The 15,978-nt window shown below is 44.0% G+C and overlaps 1 protein-coding gene across 1 annotated transcript; it reads right to left on the bottom strand.

Moving 5' to 3' along the window:
* Positions 1 to 1,825: 1,825 nt before the first annotated feature.
* LOC138784743 (extracellular calcium-sensing receptor-like) lies at positions 1,826 to 15,590 on the bottom strand. The gene is made up of 6 exons (XM_069960417.1): positions 15,391 to 15,590; positions 12,512 to 12,803; positions 10,733 to 11,563; positions 9,749 to 9,976; positions 8,996 to 9,119; positions 1,826 to 2,730 (listed from the first exon to the last, which is right to left on the bottom strand). The coding sequence occupies exons 1-6, from the start codon at positions 15,588 to 15,590 to the stop codon at positions 1,826 to 1,828; spliced, it is 2,580 nt and encodes an 859-aa protein (XP_069816518.1).
* Between the last annotated feature and the right edge of the window lie 388 nt (positions 15,591 to 15,978).

Genomic DNA, 15,978 nt, shown 5'->3' with positions numbered 1-15,978 from the left:
GAACGGGTGTTAGAATAACGATGTAAGAACACATCGGGCGGCATTGCATTGACTTCAATGCAATGCCACCTCTGCAGTAAAGAATGGACGCTGAGGGAATTGCAATCAGCGTCCGTTCTTTACATAAAAAGACTGTTGTGTGAACATAGCCTAAAGGTAAACTTCACTAACAGCCCAAAAACTTAAAGAGTAACTGTCATGTTGTTTTTTTTTATTGCATAAATCAGTAGTATAAGCGATTTTAAAAAACTCTGTAATAGGTTTCATCAGCCAAAAAAGCCTCCTTCTGTACTCAAGAAGCAATTTCCCAGCCTCCCCCCCTGACTTCTTATCTGTGCATTATCAGGCAAACACGTCTTCATTACAGAGAAGCCAGTGAAGACGGGTTCTGCTCTCTCCATTGTAAGCCTATGAAGGGGGGAGGGGCTGAGGGAGATGAGGGAGCAGGAAGAGGTGACATGAAGGTCAGCTGTTTGTAGACTGTATGGGCACCTAAACCGCTAAATTCAGGTGTCAGAAAGGTCAGTGCTTATCTATGAACTTACTGAGAGAAGATTGCAGGGTGTTGTGCTTTGCAAGACTGCTCCGTGCTCAGTCACTCCTAACAGCCCCTCCCCTCTCCATAGCCACATAATGGACACAGAAATCCTGCTTCATCTGATGTGAGGGGGGAGGCTGGGAGATTGCTTTTTCAGTCCAGAAGGAAACTCTTTTAGTACATAAAACCTATTACAGAGTTTCTTAAAATCGCTTGTACTGTTCATATTTAATGTTTTTAGAAAAATGACCCTGAAATGACAGTTACGCTTTAAGTTTATCATTGTTTAAGCACCCTAAAACCTCATACCCATGAGGGTATCTAAGTACTTTAAAGCTTTTTTTTAAGGCAAATTTGTTTTATTGTCAAAGTTACAAAAACGGCTTTGAAGGGGTTGTCCAGTGAAAATCTTTTTCTTTCAAATTTCAACTGCTGTCTGAAAGTTACATAGATTTGTATTTTACTAGTGATGAGCGAATACTGTTCGATCAAATAGATATTTGATCGAATAATGAGATATTCGAATATTCGTTATTCGTACGAATATCCCGTGAATATTCGATAAATATTCGATAAGCGTTCAAATCCCCCAGTTTCCGGTTTCACCCTCCAAATGGTCAAATAGATGTTTTTCACTAATCGAATACTTGTTCCCATAGACTTTAATGGGATCGAATATTCGATCGAATATTCGAATATTTGCGGGATATACGTATGAATATTGAATATTCGAATATCTCACTATCTCACTATCACTATATTTTACTTCTATTAAAAAAATCTCAATTCTTCCCGTACTTATTAGCTGCTGTATTTCCTGCAGTAAATGTAGTTTTATTTTCAGTCTGACACAGTGTTCTCTGCTGACATCTCTGGCTGAGACAGGAACTGTCCAGAGCAGGAGAGGCTTTCTATGGGGATTCATAAAAAACCTAGACAGAGTTTCTGTCTCGGCCAGAGATGTCAGCAAATAAAAGGCATGTCATTCTGAAGACACAAGAGTGACAGCCTGCTCAGCATCATTGCCAGTGATTAGTTGAGCAGACTGTAACTGTTGTGTCTGAGGGCAAACAATGGAGAGAAGAGATTTAGATCAAATTTAGTTCAAATTTTTAAGGCAATAGTAACAATGGCTTTTAACCTATGACAAACACAGCTTTTTGGATAAACCTGACACAAATAAACAAGTAAATATTCTCCAGGTCAAATACCACAAAAAAATTATTACATGACTTAAAATTTTTATTTCATAGGAAACACTGAAAACATAAGTAATAATTAGAAAAGTTACATTTTCTGTTTTGCCATCAGTTTCTCTCTTGAGTTCATGTCGGGTCTGAATACAATGATGAAACATTTTGGAAGGAACATGAAAATAACCAGACCCCAGGTTGATGATTGGATAGCAAAGATCTCCATGGCCACCATATATTTTCCGCGGGAACTGAGGGATGCGGGAATGTAGGACATCCAGACACTCAGGAAGGCCAGCATGCTGAAGGTGATGAACTTGGCCTCATTGAAGCTGTCTGGAAGTCTCCTGGCCAAGAAAGCCACAATGAAGCTAATGGAGGCCAAAAGACCAAGGTAGCCAAGCATAGACCAAAAAGCCAAAGGTGACCCTTCGTTACACTGAATAATCAGTACTCCTGAATTACTTTCTGATTTGACTTCTAGGAAGGGAGGAGAAAGTGTCAGCCACATAATACAAAGAAATACCTGAATGAGTATACATGAGGTGACTATGAGATATGATACTCGTGGTCTAGTCCATTGTCTTAGTTGACTACCAGGTCTTGTGGCCTTAAAAGCTATGACTACCATAATGGTTTTGGCCAAGATACAGGAAACACAAAGTGCAAATACAATACCAAAAGTCACTTGTCTTAAAAGACAGATCTCATACTCTGGATAACCAATAAAGATTAAAGAACAGAGAAAACAGAGCGATAATGACAACAGGAGAAGACAACTTAAGGAGTAGTTATTAGCCCGAACAATGGGGGTTGTTCTGTAGTGAATAAAAAGTCCAAAGATCGCCACAGGAACCAATGATGAGGAAATGCCAGTAGCCATTAAGGTGATACCCAGTGGATCTTCATGTGAAAGGAATTCTTTGGTCTTTGGAACACAATGATCTTGAGTTGGATTTGGCCACATATCCCACTGACATTTTGTACATTCCAGTGAATCTTAAAGAAAAATGTTTTGAAATATGATGTTAAGTAGGCAGACTTGAAGTTCTACAACATAATGTGTTCTAAAAAAGAAAAAAAGTTTTTAAAATAGTTTTTAAAGGGCTTTAAACTAAATAAAGTAACCATACAACAGTTAATCAACTCTCCAATCCCATTTTTATCCCCCAGTCAGACTCCAATTTGAACTGTGTAACAACAAACACTGCAAGCAATCAGCGTCCTCAGCTATCATGTATTGTACTCCTTGCATCATGGCATCACTGAGCCAGCAGTATGGGATGTGTCTGCTAAGGCTGTTGATTGGCTGCAGTGTGTTCTTGTTACACAGTTCAAATTTGAGTCTGACTGGGAGTTTAGAATGGGATCTGAGACTTGAATAACTGTTGTATTGTTACTTTATTTAGTTTGAAATACATGTCATGTATTCCAAAATGAAGACAGGGTATCAATCAGGGTTTAATGCCTGACTGCAGAGGTTAATAACTGTTGGTTTATTTTATTTTATTTTTTGTAAACTTTTTATTCAGTTTTCAATATTTCAAAAAACATGAACATACGCGGAGACAATACTCCACTTCAGGTAAAACGTAAGTGTACACAACCAAAATTATTACAAACAATTATGTACTTGTCCACATGAGCATGGACCTATGGATCCCAGAGAAAGGTCTGGGCCAGAATCAAAATCAAAAACCCACCAAAAACACCCTCCCCCCCATCCTCCCCCCGGCTCGCGATCACCCCAGAAAGCCCTCAGTAGAAATCTAAGCCTAAGCCTATCTCTAAAGACATAGGAGAGAAAATCCCCGGCCCATGTTCACTCACACCTTCAAGCGGCCAAGCGTACCGGCCACATCCTTAGCTAGGTACCATTTGGTATCTTTGAACGGCAGCACTACCTGGCGTATTTCAGCAGAAGAGAGGAAGGCACAAATGAACGTTGTCCAGAAGAAACCTTTGGTAGACTTTTCCTTGGCTCTCAGCACCTCCAGCTAGTTATACAGTAGATATTTTTTAACCTGGCTCACCAGTTCGTCAGTGGAGGGCATCCGAGATTCCAGCCAATAAGCGAGCAGGCAACGCTTGGCCACCAAAACAAAAACATGGGTGAGCAACGAAGGCCTCTCCTCAGTTTGGGGAATATGCATTACCAAAAAAGCAGGCTCTAATGACAAGGTAACCCGTAATTTAGATGATAACAGATCTTTCAACCTCACCCAGAAATGTTGTACAAGGGGACATGTCACCAGTCCTTGTAGTCAGTTCCCCCAAGGTTACAGTTTGGGCAGGCATCAATTCTGTCGGGTCTGTCCAGAGTTTTGGGCAAGGTGAAACCATAAGTCGCGTGGTGAATGATGCGAAATTGGGTATCCCTCCAATGTTCACTGACTATTGCCTTCCTCACCACCGCCCACCCATCCAGGATCGGTTTAGTCAGTTCAGTGAAACCCAATTTGCCCTCCCAGTACTTAAAAATGCCCTGACAAAAGAGCTTGGAAGCCTGCCGTCGCAGCGCCCAATAAAGGTACGACAGCGAGTGCATAGGAGCCTCCACCTGCAGCATATCATGGACCAAACTAGACCCATAAAAGGAAGAGATATTCCGCAACCTGGGTTTAATAAAGGACCTGGTTATATAACAGAAAATTCCCCTCAGGCAGCCCATATTTGGCCCGAAGCTCTGTAAAAGTCAAGTACCTGTGCTCGGAGTCATGCAGAAGATGAGCTACACAAGTTATCCCTCTGTCCCTCCATTCTAAGTACGCCTTATCAAGCTGGTTCACTTTCAGTTCCGGATGCGCCCATAATGTCATATGTTTCCCTATAGCAACGGGTAGTTTGATATCTTTTAGGCCTGCCTTCCAGGCCGCAATTGTATCTCGCAGCAGCAAAGACCTTTTTATATGGGATGGGATGGCAGAGAATTTGGAGTACAGCACCGCCCCCAGAGACCAAGGGCCAGGGCCGTTTCCTCCCTAAAGTTAGTGTAGGGGCCTCCACCCCTCATCCAGTCGAATCCATGTCTGAGCAGACATGCTACATTATATCTCCAGATATCGGGGAAATTGAGCCCCCCCTGATCCTTAAATAGTTGTAATTTTTTAAGGGCTATACGAGGCCTCTTCCCCTTCCAAATGAATTTAAGAAAGGAAGATTGCAGCTTATTTATGTCTGAGTGCTTTAACAGTACTGGGATTGCCTGCATGGGATAAAGAAGTCTGGAAAAGGCCAACATTTTCAGTAGGTGACAGCGGGCCATTGTAGGAAGGGGTAGTGATTTCCATCTGTCTACATCGCTAAGGATTGACTGGATGAGTGGTGGATAGTTAAGCCCATAGAGTGAGCTGGGCGTTCTGCCTATCATGATGCCCAAGTATCTAATCGCTCTGCGTTCTACCGCGACTGGTGTATTTCCCCGAAAGCCCTGGGATCTCACAGCCAGATCCAACAATATGCTTTTGGAAAGTTGACCTTAAACCCCGCCCCCTCCCCGAAGTCCCGTAAACATTCAAATACCGTTGCAAGATCAGAAGACCTTTATGTCCTTTATGCCAGGATGTGATGCTAGAATGCGCGATAGCGGTTCTATAGCAATGTTAAATAAAAGAGGCGATAGGGGGCAGCCCTGTCTGGTGCCTTTAAACAACCGGAACGGCTGAGACAAAAAGCCCGGGGTGCCCACCCTGGTCCAGGGAGCAGTGTAAAGCGCTGACAAGTACCTTATAAAAATTGCCCTTGAAGCTCATTTTAGCCATCACCGCCCACACCCACTCCCACCGCACATTGTCAAAAGCTTTTTCCGCGTCAATCGACAATATTGCGGGGGAGGGGTGTAGGTCGGGATAAAGCTGGATCTCATCCAGCACACTGATGACCTTCCTCAAGTTGGACACCGCTGATCGTCCCTTGACAAAACCCACCTGCGAAGATGAGACAAGGCGAGGGAGGACAACAGCCAGGCGGTCAGCCATGATTTTTGATAGTATTTTGAGGTCGACATTGATGAGATATATCAGCCGATACCCCCCCCCCGGTGAAGTTAAATCCTTTCCTTCCTTGGGAAAAACTTTTATGACCACTGTGTTCATGCTGGCTGACACTGGTGTCCCCTGTAAATACAGATTGTATAAGGATTGGAGTGCGGGGCCCACCTTCGCAACTGCAATCTTATAAAAGTCCCCCGTATAACCATCTGGCCCCGGAGCCTTGTTTGGCTTCAACCCCTTAATAGCTCTAGTGATATCCTCTATTGTTATAGTGGCATTCAACAATTCATTTTCCTCAGCGGTTAACCTAGTAAGGCCTCACTATGAATTTTAAGCTGTTAGGTAATTTTTTTCTTTTGCCCAGAAACATATGACATTATGCGACCCCTTAAAACCACCTTAGCAGTTTCCCAATAGAGTTGAGGTTGGGAGACATGCTCCGCATTGTCCCTAGCAAATTCCCACCACCAGAGTTTCAGGAAGGCCTAAAAGGCATAAAGGCCTTTGGGAGCCGCCAGACAGTGCCCCTAGGGATAGTATCCTGCAACACAATGGACACGGATGAGTGATCTGATATAATCATATCCTCAATCTGCGACCGCTAAAGGCGTGGTAACAATGAGTCAGAAACAAAAGCATAATCTATTCTGGACCAGGAGTTATGTGGATGGGAAAAATGGGAAAACTCCCTCGCATCGGGATGCATCCACCTCCAGGCGTCCAACACACCCACTGTCCGTGCCCATCGCGGCAGAGCAAAATCCCTTTTACGGGGACCCGCCCCGCTTGATTTACCCGACTTTCTGTCTTCTGCATGGCTCATAACAGAGTTAAAGTCGCCCCCTATCACCTTTGGTGTCATCACGTCTTGAAGGACAACTGAGGTAAGAGATTGAAAGAAGGTGTTATTAGCATCATTCGGGGCATACACGTTGATCAATTCCAGCTCCTCGGCGGAGGTCTTTATACACACTTTGCAAACCCTCCCCTCTGTATCAGACCAGACCCGAGTGGTCTCATGACTGAAAGCTTTGTGGATGAGCACCAGCACCCCGGCTTTGTGTGATACAGCTGCCGAGCCATACACCTCCCCCACCCATCCTTTGCGCATCCTAAAGAAGTCCTCCTCGCCCAGATGAGTTTCTTGTAGCATCACTACATCCGGTGCAAACCGCTTTAGGTGGCGCAAAATCATATTTCTTTTATGGGGCGATCTCAGGCCCTTCACATTCCATGAAATCACATGTATCATAGCTGAACATTGAGCCGGTAAACTATCCTAAATTCCCCTTTGGACCACAAGGCAGATCGTGAGCCGGAACCCTCCCCCCCAAAAAAAATAAACAACCCTCCCAAACATGAACAACAACATAACAGTATGACCCCTGCCCAAGAGAGAGTCTGGACATCCGACCTCGGGCAGACTCCGGGTCTATGGACCTCACTTCTTCCCACTCTGGCCAAGAGGCCGAATACCAATGCTACCAACATCATACTGCAGTATGTAGGAGACCTCCGGCTCCTCGGGCTCAACAATTGCAGCATAAAACCTTATAAGGTAGGCAATGTCCTCTTGTCTCCAGGAACCATCACATAGGAAGAGGGGGAGGGGAAGGAGGGATAATAAGGGGGAACCGGAGAGGGAGGGGGAAGAGGGGAAGGATAGGGAAAGATGGGAAAGGGAGAGGGGGGTAGGGAAGAAGGTTAGGAGAGGAGGGGAAGCAGGACAAGCAGGATACTGGGGAGGAGACAGGCCAATAATCAGGAGATAGGTGTATGGCAAGAGGTTCGTCTCAGCATCTGGCCCCAGCAAGGAGAGACAGGAAATGACAGATTGGTCAACAGGAGTCAGGAAACACGGCCTCGCATTGAACAGCATAGCGTCCCAGTATGGGAGTTACCAAGTAAGGCCCCCTTATGATATCAGTTCTTTGGCGAAGAAGCCCAGCTACTAGGTAGGGCGAGCATGCTGGCTCACTGGCAGATTTGGCCATTGGTCCTGCGGGAGCTGTGACAGCAGCTGGGTAGAGGGTGTGCCGCCTCCCGCACGTTGCAGGCTCCTGGGTATGTCAGGAGGGAGGTCAGCCAAATATTCCTTCAAACTGTCGGCCGCGTCGTCAACTTCCGAGAAGGACTGCATAGATCCATCCTGGTGGAACACCTTTAGGACCGCCGGATACAGTAAAGCGAATCTGATTTGCTTCTTAAACAGCGCCGTACAGATCGGGGAAAACATCTTCCTTTTGCGTGTAACTTCTACAGAAAAGTCACCAAAGATAAGAAGGCAGTGTCCCTCTAATTTGAGACCTTCCTGGGCATTACGGAACGCCCGTTGAATAGCCACCTTGTCGGTAAAGTCTAAGTATTTAACATTTACTTGTCTAGGCCGTTCTCTCTGCGCCAGTCCCGGGGGGGGATGCCCTTGTCTTGTGGTTGGCGTACTTCCAGGCCCAATCTGTGTGCCCACTCGACTTTACAGGGACGCGGGAGACCCAATAGAGAAGGTATGGTTACCTCACAGAGTCGGAGCAGATCTCTTTGCCTGACAGTTTCAGGGACCCCCGTGATCCGGAGGTTGTTACGGCGGGACCTATTTTCAAGGTCCTCCACCTTGTCCCATAATCTCCTGCTCTCTCTTTCCGCGGCTTGCAAACGTGTGTCCCATGAAGCAGTAGAGTCCTCTAACACACCGATCCTCTCTTCAGCCGCCATTACCCGCGCCCCCTGCACCTGCACTTCCGCCTGAAGCTGTTTCATGGCCTCGGTCACTGCCGCCGTGACGAGTCCTGTAGCCCAGGGGTAATGCACTTCACGACCTCCGCTGCCAGAGCCGCATAATCGAGGGTAAAGGTGTCTCCCTCTTCCTCACCTCCCGAGAAATCTCACTTCGATCTCTCCTGTGAGGCCGCTCAGGATGATGCAGGTGACGGCGCCATGTCGGCCTCCTTCCCTCTGGTCCTGCGGGACCTGGAGCGATGCAGTTGCTTAACCTGCTTCACCTTCTTGTGGACAAAGCGATCCATATGTGTGCCCCGAACAGGTAAGGGTACAATTTACCCATTAGGATCGGTGGTGCGGGTGTTGAATGAGTAGGCACGGTAACTGCTGAGCGGAGCCGAGGTAACTCGTTGCTTACAGCATGGCGCCGGAACCGGAAGTCTCCTTGGTTTATTTTTTAATCTCATGAAACCTTTTTTTTTTCTGCAACCTAGATAACTCTGTGGCTGCAGAGATTAGAACATTTTATGTACCAATTAGTTTCTGTTTGCTACCTGTGTGGTTGGCTATTTCTCCTTGTGGACATGGGATGCATTGGAAGCAGCACGAAGGTTCCCCTTCTTTCGTTGCTTGCCTGAAGCCTGGTGGACAACTGGGGCTGCAAACCGAAACAGGGACCTGGAAAGAATTTTGAGCAAAAATATCGTAAGTATGACTTAATGATAATGTGTCATCAGACAATGTCCTGTTATTTAAATTATATTTTGATGTTAAGCTTATTTTTAAAGGATTTTGGTGTATATTTTTCCAATTTTTTCATTTTACTATCTTTACTTTTAAATAATCCTAAAATCTTGCATTTTTTAAAATTATGAACACTAGAGATAAGCAAACTTTCTAAACGCTCTGTTCATCAGGTTCGCTTATTTTTGCTGTAAAATTTTGTTTAACCTGAACCAAACCTTGAGCGAACCGCGCTAAAACAGCTAAATGATTGCAGAGACAGTAGTGGGAGTATAGGGGCTCTTTTACAGCAAAAATCACATGCAAAACATTTTTTCAAGGCAAAAAATAGTTTTTCAATGTCCCATTCTGGGGGTACTTAAGTACAAACTTTTGAACTTTTTTACAAAGTTCGGAGCGAAGTTTGGGGAGTTCTGTTTGCTCATCTCTAATGAACACTAATCCTAGGAAGTCCATGGGTCAATCATATGTCTCTCAATCATACATGCTAGAGATATATAGATGACAGGAGGGTCCTTTTAGGTAAAAGTTAAATTTAAGAGGTAATTTGCATAGTGTCTCACCCAATGGTGTCCATTTCCCCACTGTATGTGGCTGGTATTAATAATAAAATCATTCCCACTAGTTATACTGGTATCATAGCTGCCCACTTTGACTTGTTGGAGTTGACCTTCAGGGCTCGGCTGCCAGTTCACTATATCATAAGAAGCAGGTGGATCTCCGTTCTCATCGAAAAAGAGTTGTCTACTACTGGAAATGTTCATATGTAACCTTTTCATGTAGTGCAACAACTGTGTGGAAATTATAAAATTATTAACCATCTTCATGTAGCTATAGAAGTAAATTCAGTCTTTAAGGTGGCCATACACCTTCAAAAACTATTGGCCAAAAGTTTGTTCAACCAACAGTGATCTCTCCTGACTCCTACAAACACAAACATTGGCATGCTGAAGGCCTTGAAGCCCAGGAGAGGTGATTTTAGTGTTAGATTCCCATCTAATCTGGGGCCACTTCTACATTCTATATGGAGAATTAACATTTGATTGAATGTGTGCTCTAAGTGCCCTGAGTTTACCTAAATGTCTATATTAGTTTATGCATATGTGCTTCTGCATATGTTTGAGACATGTTGAAAGTTTTTATCAGTTGGGGGCTTTGTGTTCAGACTGCAATTGATGACAAAAACAAGCAGGGGGAGATGTACATTTCTGCATGTTTTTTCTACTGCTCTGTGTCCATGTGAGTGAGACAATCCTACAGGGTTACATTAAGTGGCTGTCTTGGTCATGTGGCACAAAGTCGTAAAAGAACTCACTAAGTATGGACTTCTCCTGGCTTATTCTCGTGATTGGTTATGGCCGGAACACCCAGATCGTTCTGATAAAGTCTTTGTTTACCTATAAAGTCTTTGTTGATCTATATGCATAGATGAGTTTATGAATAGTATATTGGGAATTCAAATTAATATCAATTTATTTGAAAAATGTTATACAACAACCATGGTGGTGACAACATTGTCAGAGTTTTCCTATTGAGCTCATACTAACCTGCCAAGGTTTAAAGTTATGAATATCAGCACATGTTCCATTGAGGAATGGTCCTTCTCTTTTCTTGCATTTAGCCAAATCGCTCAGAGCTTTTGCTACTGCATGAACTGCTAGATAGACATTGTATGTTACTCTTAGATTAGAGACATCATTAAAAATGTTCCGGATGCTAATAAGACTTTCTTGGCTGGTACATACTTTTACCAATGAGTTCGATGAGGTTTCAGGGGATGTCAGGTCTTGGAATTTGCAGCCAAAAACTTGTTCCCAGAGTATTTTTATATACCGGTTTCCCACAACCATAGATGGATTTATCTTGTTGAGAAAATCTTCAAATCCTGGAATACTTCCACTATGGAGGGCAAAACCGATTGTTCCAAGGAGAAGTCTTGAATATTTGTTCACTGACAAGAAAGATGAAGTAGCCCAAGACTCACTGGCAATCAACACTTTCCTTGTCACATTCTGTCTCAGCATCTCATCAAGTACAAATTTTAAGTCAATATCAGTAGAGAAGAAGACCACAGCTGTGGCTGTTGAGTCTTTAACCACCTGAGCAATATGTGGAGAATTTCGATCTTCTTGGCTAGAGATTATGGTCTCTGTGAAGGCCACACAGGCTCCAGCTTGTAGTATATCCCTCTTAACCAGTTGGATACCTTGCAATCCATAATCATTATCGATGGCCACCAAACCAATCCAGGTCCATCCAAAGTGTAATACCAGCTGTGCTAGACCCCGAGACTGGAAGGCATCACTGGGGACTGTTCTAAAGAATGATTGGAACTGGGTACGGTCACTGAGGCGAGAGCTTGTGGCAAAGAAGCTAATCTGTTGGAAAGTTCAAAAAGTTCAAGAGTGAAAATGTTACAATTCATAAACATTAGAGTTGAGGAAATTTTGAGCATGCTCTGGGTTGTCCGTGTTTCATTTGATTAGCAGAGGCTGCTGAAGTTAGATGCAGCCCTAAGGAGTTTGTTAAAACATGGATACAGCCTGTGTGGCTTACAGGACTTTCATCCACATTTATTACTTTTAGGTGCTTTTTTTTTAGCAGGTACGAAATGGGTATGGCTTATGCAAATAAGTTGTAGTAAAAAAAATGTGACAGAATGTGGCTTAATATTCTGGTGCACTTTACGCAAAGTAACAGCTGATGTAAACTACAAATAGACAGTCTTTAAGTGCAACAGATTTATCGAACAACATGCACCACGTTGATAAATCTGGCACATTTAAAGATTGTCTAGTCTGTTTTTACATGAAAAGATTTAGTAATTGTGGATCATGGTGTCAATGAAGACTCGCTTAGATTCACAGTAAGTAAGCCAAGAGAACCCATGATATCTCAAGATCTTAGTAAATACTTAAGGACATATAGGAGGGGATTTATGAAGACCAGCGTACTTGTATGCCGATCCTACATAAAGCCCTGTCCCCAATTGCCCCACTGGATTCACTAAGTGGCCTGTGCCTTTTAGTGAATCCGGCTTTACCGTATGCCTTACTTTATGGCAGGCGCAGAAATTTATACCTGCTCCTGAGAAGGTATAGATTTCTGCTATGATTTATGCCTGCAAGCAGGTGTAAACTATGATGGATTAGATGTGGGAGGAGGCCAGGCCTTACCATACCCCCCTGCCCACCCATCAGGCGAGCAGGGGATATGGCAAATGTATGCCAGGGAAAAGGGGTGAATCTGTGCCTTCTCCCTGACCTACAACCTGACCACAGCATTAATAAATGTCTCCATAGTGTCATAGATGCCTCAGTACTTACTTGTGGATACCTGTACAGCCCTAGTATATGAGCCAGTAAAATTGTCTCTGTAGATGCAGAATGTCCGATTACTGCAGCCAACTGGGTGTCCTGGTTACATCGATAGTTGGGTAGAGGTTGTTCATGTCCACTCAATAGCTGCAGAGTTCCTGACACTGATTTCTGGAGGACTGTACAAGAGTCATACAGCTGGAATCCCAAGGTGATATTTGGCAAAAATTCAGGATTTTTATTAATTTCCTCCACGGCGAAAAGGCCGGCTTGAGCACGTTGGTAGTTATCTAACTTCAAGCTGAGGAGGATATAAACAAGTTATTTTTTTCCAGAATATATTTTTATTATACAGCTAATTTCAGGCTCTGTAGAACAATGCGACGTGGATTAGGATTATATATCCACAGTTAGGCCATGTTCACACAACGTGAATTTCGTACTAATCACGGCCGTGATTGGTAAGGAACCTACGTTGTGCTGCAGGCAGAGGGAAACCTGTCGGGAGTGTGTACACGGTATACACTCTGGCCAGGATCCCTAGCGGCGCCGTAGAAAACTGACATGTCAGTTTTCTGCGGCCACTATTCAGTGAATAGCGGCCGCAGCAAGCCCTGTCAGTGCACACTATGGAGCGAGCGGCTCTGGCCACATGCTCCATAGTTTGCAGTGGGGAGTTCTGATGCGGACACTAGAGATCATCAGGCCGGTACTCCAGTACCGGCCGGGATGATCTTTTCTGAGACCGTCCGTTCCATGACCGGGTCATGGAACGGCCAGTCTCTTACATTGTCTGAACATAGCCTTATGATGTAACTCTGCACTCTAATAGTATTTATTATTGAAGATCAGTTCACAGCTTTTGTAACATTTCAGTCCTTACTAACAGACCTTCATCAGGCTCAGTGGAACATCTATAATGGAAGTTGGCTATACTTGGATGGTGAATCCCAGCCACATTGAATAATTTGATCAGCTGAAATCCAACATACCGGCCCTTTTCTCCTCCGTCAATATCTAGATGGTCAGCCTTACACCACTTTTGTGGACGACTTTTGATAAATATAAATAAAGGAGATGTTTGGTCATCTATTTAGGACTGCTATTAAAGTCAGGGGTAAATGAAAAAACTTTGCCTAATTTTTTATTCATTTATTTATTTATTTACAAGCAGCTTGAATTACACCTTGGACATACACATTGCGGCCTATGATCCCTCAGCTTTTAGCTGAGAAATCCAAGAATTGGCTAAGAAGAAGAAGTCCAAGAAGGTATATTTACCTGACCCAATGCCTGTGCAGCACCACATTCCACTTCTGGAACCTCAGCTAGCAGTCTTCCTGGCTCCCCTGAAGCTACGCCTTGAATCGGCTGATGGATGCCCTGCTCAGCAAGTTAGCGACTAAGGTGACACACTGCTGCAATCACTGATTGGCTGAGTGACCTAAATCCCACCTGTTATTAGTCAGCCGAGTTGTGTCGTAGCCCTAAGCTGAGACAAGATGATATTCGCCGGGCACGGGGGCTGGTAAGAATACTGTCTTTAATATGTTCCCCCACCCTCTGCCGGTAATGAATTCTCCTTTAAGGTGCCTATACATATGCAAAAGACAAGGGGTCCTGCTGAATGTGGTAAGTGTATGGCGGCCTCTATACTTGCCCTCACAGATAATGGTGAAAGAGGAGGGTTGGGCATTTTGGATTACAGTTGTCTGATCCTAGGTGTTATTAGGGATAAACCACTGCCAGAGCTGTTGGGCTTGCCCCCCATAGGGAAATATGAACATTCATGTAAATTGAGAGGTAAAAAAGAAAAATCATTGAAGCTGCAACAGCTATTCAAGTGTGTGGCCACTTTAGCTATCTATAAGGTACAGGGAGAGAGACACAAGGTAAAGTACAGCCAGTCAAGTGTGATACAGAGTTATTGTAGGTTGTAGCCTAGTTTGAAGAGATGTTTTTTCAGGTTACTTTTGATGGACTTGATGGTGGATGAGAGCCGGATGTGTTGGGGTAGCAAGTTCCAGAGTATGGGGGAGGCTCGGGCAAAGTCTTGGAGGCGGTTGTGTGAGGTATGAACAAGGGGGAGTGCATACGGAGATCACTGGAGGATCGAAGGTTGCGTGAGGGATGGTAGTGGGATATCAGGTCAGAGTTGTACGGAGGGGACAGGTTGTGGATGGCCTTGTACATCACGGTCAACAATTTAAAGTGGCAGTGGAAAGGAGTCGAAGTGGAGTGGCAGCGGAGTCGAAGCAAGAGGAAAGGTGGATTAGTCAGGCAGCAGAGTTAAGGATAGACTGGAGGGGAGCAAGGGAGTTAGATGGAAGGCCAGAGAGGAGGATGTTACAGTAGACCAAGCGGGAGATTATGACAGCATTCACCAGCAGTTTTTTGGAGATGTTTTTGAGGTGAAGGCGGCAGGAGGTGGTCAGGGCCTGAATATGTGGTTTCAAAAAAACAGAGTCAAAGGTGACCCTGAGGCAGTGACCTTGGGGGACAGGAAACAGAGTTCAGCCATTGATAGTGATTGACAGATTAGATGGCGGGGTGGAGTGAGATGGGGGAAAGATGATTAGTTCTGTTTTGTCCATGTTGAGGTTTAGAAAGCGAGAGGAGAAGGAAGATATTGCCAATAGACACTCTGCAATCCTGGATAGCAAAGAGGTCATATCCAGTGAATTATAAGTTACTAGAGAAGGTCTCGCATGTAGCACCCTAAAAATAAGTGGGTCACATGGACAATTTATTTCATTTAATTTTCTTGCCTATCGTTGGAATACCCCTTTAAACTATATTTACATAAGACTGGAAGCCTTTAATACAATGATGGCCGTCTTTGACCCTCTCAACAAGCATCTGAACATAAGATAGGAAACAAGTCTTACGTCTTACAGACGGCAGGACCAGGCCTCTCCTTGAAACTGGTGTTCGGGTAGATTCTGTTCAGGTGAACATTCATCACGGATCCGATGATTATAGTCCCGTCCAATGACATGTCTGGTGTTATATCGCTGCCGGTCAGTCTGCAACTAGACTCAATGCAGTCACAGAAGTGTAAGATACCCAACATGAACCGAAGCTGCATCGTCTGTAAGAATTATGGCGTCCAGTGTAGAACTGGTCATAGATATTTAGTGATATTTCATAGATATTTCATGGCGTTGCATTCAGTATTAAAGCAGGACCCTGCGATAAAATAAGAATTTATTAAAAATCATTAAAATAAATAAATAAATAAAAAAATTTGCACCCGAACAGAAATGCTGGATTGCTGCAAAATGTGACATTCAGTTCTGTCCCAGACAAATACGTGACAAGTTAAAAGGGAACTCCACTTTAAAGGGGTTGTTCACCAAAAAATTGATGACCAAGATGAAAAGCTTTAAACAGTTCTGAGGAATATGTCGGTGCTATATAAATTAAAAATAGTTATTAAGCCAAAAAGTAGCTTTAACTGCCCGGGTATAAAGTGT

This window comes from Dendropsophus ebraccatus, chromosome 1, assembly GCF_027789765.1.
Source record: "Dendropsophus ebraccatus isolate aDenEbr1 chromosome 1, aDenEbr1.pat, whole genome shotgun sequence".
NCBI classification, from domain to species: domain Eukaryota; kingdom Metazoa; phylum Chordata; class Amphibia; order Anura; family Hylidae; genus Dendropsophus; species Dendropsophus ebraccatus.
This window is presented reverse-complemented; position numbering and strand designations above follow the sequence as displayed.